Below are 5,417 nucleotides of genomic sequence, written 5' to 3'. Positions count from 1 at the left end.
CTTGGCTGGCCTCAGTTTTCCCATCTGCATTTCTAGCAGAATAGCTCCTTTTCCTCAGCCCTACCAAGTCTCATTCACTTGGGAGTGAAAAAAAATCTAGAAGGTGTTATCAGGAGAAGGGAAGCAAGCACCAGCAGGCCCAAACAGCCACGTCCCATCCTATGCACTGGATTCCTGAGGACGGGCATTCATTTGCCAAAAAACCAAAGACAAAACAGAAACCCCACGATCTCTACCTTCAAGTCCCTCACAGACAAAGAGTAGGGCAGGGCAGAGAATGGTGGCATGGTGAGTTCTTGTTAAGGCGTAGATGTGGTGCCCTCAGAGGAAGCCGAGATAAGTCCTCGTGGGAGTGGAGGGGCAGGGGGGTGTTTGATGAGCACAGATGATTCCTGATCATCTGAGTTATAGGATGCTGCCAGGAATTCTGGGAAGGAAGACTGGAGCAGTGAAGGGTGCTGAGGGAGGAGCATGGGATGGCATGGTCAGATATGTGTTTTAGGAAGCTCTCATAGCTCTGAGTAAGGTGGGCTAGATCAGTGATTCTCAACCTTCCTAATGCTGCAACCCTTTCATACAGTTCCTCATGGTGTGGTGACCCCCAACCATAACATTATTTTTGTTGCTACTTCATCACTGTCATTTTGCTACTGTGATGAATCAGGCGACCTCCGTGAAAGGGTTGTTCCACCCCCAAAGGGATGGTGACCTACAGGTTGAGAACCGCTGGGCTACAGGGAGGCCAAACCCAGAATTCACTGCCATTGAGCACGTTCTAACTCATGGAGCCTGTAGGGTAGAACTGCCCAGATGGGTTTCAGCCCATGAACTTGTATTTAGTTATGTAATGTACATTTTGAATCCTGGTGTAACAAGAGGTCCTCATAGGAGACTAAGGGGAGAAGTCTATGTGTGTGTATGCAGAGAGAGAAAGGCAACTGGCCTTCCGTGGTACCGAGTCCCTAGAAAGTGCCATCATGGCAACCTGTCACCGATACCTGAAAACAGGGTGGTAACTAGCAGATGAAACACTGACAAACCTGAAAGCAGCTGCCTTCAGCTGGGCCCTGGGATTCCAGAGCCAAAGAATGGCCTGTGGTTACTCTATGTCTGACTTTTTAGACTGTGTACATTTAAACATGCCCCAACTTAGCTTGCAACAGGCTATGCCACCAGACCTCTGAGACATTGCGGGTCCTGTGCCAGATCACCACAGTAAAGTGAAAGCAATAAAGTGAGTTGAACTGGATTTGTGTTGGTTGGTTGGTTTCCCAGGGCATGTAGCTAGTTTGGTCCCTGCCCAGGGGAAACTAGCATTCTTACTTTCTAGTTTATGCTTATTCAAGCTATATGCATTTTCAGCCCAGGTGGTCCTGTCAGGGAAGCAGTAGACTGCTAACTGCCAGGCTGGCACTTCAAACCCACCAGCCAGCCTATGGGAGAAAGAAAAGAGTTATAACCTCATAAACTCTACAGAGGGTCTCTGTGAGTCGAAATCAATTTGATGACAGTGGGTGTTTGTTTGCTTGTTTGCTTTTAAATGTATTTTTTCTGACGGAAAGTCAAATTTAATAAGACGTCATGACTAAACAATGTTTCAGTGACTCTACAAAGATTGTTCTAGAGAGGGCCCTGGGTATCAGGGCTTCTGTTTCCTTATGTAGCACGCTGTACTTTTATTCCACATCCCGCCCACCAAATGGATGATTATGTTCATCACCATCATACTGCCTCAAAGACTTGGTGGCACCTGAAGGCACAGTTGCCTCTGCAGAGGATCCTGGATAGGCCTAGGAACCGAGAGCATAGCTTCTTGCCATCTTGCCCCTGGACAGCACAGTGTTGACCTGTAGCCCTTTGTGCTTCTGTGTCGGCTGTCTGCCCAAAGGGTAGGGCCTCTCTCATAATCGCCACCTGAGCTAGCTTCATCTGGACCTTTAGTGTTCTGCCTCACTCTTTTGCAAAAATTAAGCTCTTATAAATTGTACCCCCTCCAAAAACAGAAACAAAAGAAGAAAGAATTTCTAGGGGAGGGAAACAAGGCTTCCAGGAGGAGGGGTGTTATAAAGGCTTAGGAAGGGGCCCTATAGCCTTATGTTTGGGGGCTGACACTTGGGTTTAACCACCTGCCACTTACTAGCTGGGTCTTCAGGTCTCTTGAGTCTCGCTACCTCCAGCAAAACCAACAGTGATGATCATTTCTGCCTCCTGGGGTGGACAGAGGATAGAATTCCATCCTGAAGGTAAAGCCCCAGAGGTTAAGTGTAGTATTAAATTTTAAAAATTGGCGCCGAGGGAGGGGTGGGGGGCCAGCCCCCACCGCTAATACTCTCTACGAGTTCAGTAATACTACTTCTGGGTTCAGTAATGCACAATTGTACAGTTGAGATATATATGTATTATATTAGAGTCATCGAGAGCATGAGAGATATTACAATAATACAGTCAGACATGTTACATGGCAACATTGCTCACCTCAACCCAGCTTAGTGGTCCACGTGGAGTGAGGGGGAAGGGAAGGAGGGAAAGGGAACAAGGGAGAGAGGATTGGAGAGGGGAGGGGGGAGAGAGAGTCTGAGAGGTCCGAGTGCTCTCTATTGCTGATCCATACCTATATACCTTTTGGGGGCAAGCCAGCCCACTAATTACAGGTAGAGACATACATCACAGGGAGGGGTTACACTATAGGGTACCCAGTAATGAGAGGGTGGTCTCTGGGTCTCCATAGGAACATTATCAGTAGGGTGTAAACCCCTCCTACAGGAACCAAGCTAATGGCCTTAGGTTCCAGAGAGAAGTAGTCCATTGTCTCCAGCAGCAGGGAGCAGGCCCAGTGCAGTTTGGCAACTGATCACCCTCAGGGGGGGAAGTGCCTGCGCACCTGACCTCCCCCCACAGTTAAGGTTACAGTGGGTCCCTTCCTGGAACTTCCGGGAAATTGGCCAACTTGCTGAACTGAAGACTCCTTATCAGCATGGTCCCTACTGTGACCTGGACCTTTCTAGTGACCCTGAGTGGCCTAAGAAATTCTCATTTTCTTCCAAGCTCCTGTGCTCAAGCAAGGGCTTGATGATAGCAGATCCTGGATTGTGAGTCAGAAGGACACCACTGGCTTCGCTGGAGTGCGCTCAGCACTTGGGGCTGGGTCAGCATCCTTCTTCCCTGGGAGAACTAGGCTGGCCTGGTCAGCTGCATCTGGGTCCCCAGGGAGAGGCCAGCTGCATGTGGTTGAACAGTGCTAGGAACTTGGGAGACAGGCCAGCCTGGGTGAGGGGTCTGAGCTTTCCTGCCATCTCTCCTAGCCTTGAGTCCTTTGCCTGAAGAATGGAGCTCATAATACCCATTGAGGCTGTGGAGCTAAATCATGGAGTGGCTGTATGACACCTAAGCTCTCCACTGCGTGGTAGTTTATGTGAGCAGAGGCCCTGTCCCTTCCTGGGGGACCTCTATTCTTGGCAGAGAGTTCCATCCCTCCAATCCAACAGCCTCTTTACCAGATTTCATCCAGGAAATCCATCCAGGGTCCAGGAAGTGGTCCCAGAGAACAGCCTGCCTACTGCTTCCCGATAAGAGCCTGCCACTCTTAAAATCCGCCTAGGGGCCTGGGAGGCATTGGATTTGGAAGTGGGCCTGAGGGATGATGGGATTTTCGAGTGTGGTTGGTGGAGAGCCCAAATTGAAGGTGACCAGGTGCCTGTAGGGTGTCTCATCTGGGCAAAGGCTTCCTACCTTCATAATGGCCCCAGTAGGTGGCCCAGCCCCATCCTCATGTTTGCAGCAGTGCTCCTGGCAGCATCCCTAAGAGGCGAGAGTTTGCCACGTCCGGTCTGCAGAGCAGCGATCCCGGTTCTGAGGCTCCTGCCCTCTGTCCTCAGCCTGGGAGTTTATACCCATTTGAAAGATGGAAACCTACTGGGCAGCAGTCCTTCAGTTTGGAAAGGTTGAGCCCTTCCAGTGTGAGGGGCTCTGAGGCAGCCCTTGTGTTCCTAGGTCCTGAGGAACCTGTGGGCTCTCCCATGGATTTGTGACTGCTGGGAGCAGCCCCGGGCAGCAGGGAGTGAACAAATGTAGCCTAGTGAGGCCTGCTGTGCTCTCAACGTGCCCCCTCCTCTCCCACATCTCCCTTAACAGTTCTCTTCCCACCCACCCACCAGGGCTTTTCCCTCTGGGATCCACCTAGTTTGCAGCACCTGCTCCCTCCAGGCAATGGCAACAGTTGGTTGCCATTAACAGTTAAAACTCTAATTTGAACCTCCTGTGCAAAACAAAGCCATGCAGAGGCTCATGCCTCTGGTCCAGTGGTTTACTAGCCCCTGGCCATGCTCATTCTACTGGTGCCCACCGTCCCATGGGCCAGGCCTCAGGGTAGTACTGTCCCTGGTAAGTAAACTGGGCCACCGAGGGCATAAGTGAGTGGTCTGCGCCACAGGTCAGGAAGTGCCAAGGCCAGGACTGAGCCAAAGGAGCCAGCAGCCTTGAAGTTCCTTGGCTAAACCAGCTAAACTTTCCTGAAGGCCTTAACGACTGCCTTGCGCTGCCCCCAGCATCTGACTGGTTCCAGAACCTCCCGTTTACTGGGGGCTACGCAACTCTCACTGGCTTAGGAGTTTGCTTGGCACATCTTTACTGAGGACCTACTATGTGCCGGCCAACGCTTAAGGCACTGGGGATAAGCACTTGAATGATACAGGCCAACACCCCAACACGGAGCGCCTGGAGAGGGGGCCTGCCAGAGGGGAATCCACCCCTCTTCCGTGTTTGACTCCGTGTCGCCACTGAGCTTCTTTGCCCGTAGCCACGACCATCTCCTGACCCGCTGCCCTCTCCTCCCCCAGGACATGTGGCTGCCGCGCATCTCCAACACGGCCGTGAAGGCACTCGTGCTGGCGCAGACGGCCCTGCTGCTCTTCCTGGTCTCCCGGCCTGGATGGCCCCGGCCCGCGGCCCCGGCGGACAGCCCGGAGCGCGTGCACGTGCTGGTGCTGTCCTCGTGGCGCTCGGGTTCGTCCCTGGTGGGCCAGCTCTTCAGCCAGCACCCAGATGTCTTCTACCTGATGGAGCCCGCGTGGCACGTGTGGACCGCCCTGTCGCAAGGCAGCGCTCCCGCGCTGCACATGGCCGTGAGGGACCTGGTGCGCTCCGTCTTCCTGTGCGACATGGCCGTGTTCGACGCCTACCTGCCGTGGCGCCGCAACCTGTCGGACCTCTTCCAGTGGGCGGTGAGCCGGGCGCTGTGCTCACCGCCCGCCTGCAGCGCCTTCCCCCGCGGCGCCATCAGCACGGAACTGGTGTGCAAGCCCCTGTGCGCGCGGAGGCCCTTCGGCCTGGTGGAGGAGGCCTGCCGCTCCTACAGCCACGTGGTGCTCAAGGAGGTGCGCTTCTTCAACCTGCAGGTGCTCTACCCGCTGCTCAGCGAC

The 5,417-nt window shown here is 53.3% G+C and overlaps 1 protein-coding gene across 1 annotated transcript in view; it reads left to right on the top strand.

Moving 5' to 3' along the window:
* The window catches only part of LOC101650227 (carbohydrate sulfotransferase 6), a gene marked incomplete at its 3' end in the record, with an annotated part of 10,855 nt that extends 5,438 nt beyond the window's left edge, over positions 1-5,417 (top strand). The window contains exon 2 of the mRNA XM_013005157.2: positions 4,836-5,417. Within this exon, the coding sequence (XP_012860611.1) occupies positions 4,839-5,417 (579 nt within the window). The remainder of the gene's footprint in view (positions 1-4,835) is intronic.

Source organism: Echinops telfairi, unplaced genomic scaffold (assembly GCF_000313985.2).
Source record: "Echinops telfairi isolate 266 unplaced genomic scaffold, ASM31398v2 ScPeMD7_2291;HRSCAF=2852, whole genome shotgun sequence".
Classification (NCBI taxonomy): domain Eukaryota; kingdom Metazoa; phylum Chordata; class Mammalia; order Afrosoricida; family Tenrecidae; genus Echinops; species Echinops telfairi.
This window is presented reverse-complemented; position numbering and strand designations above follow the sequence as displayed.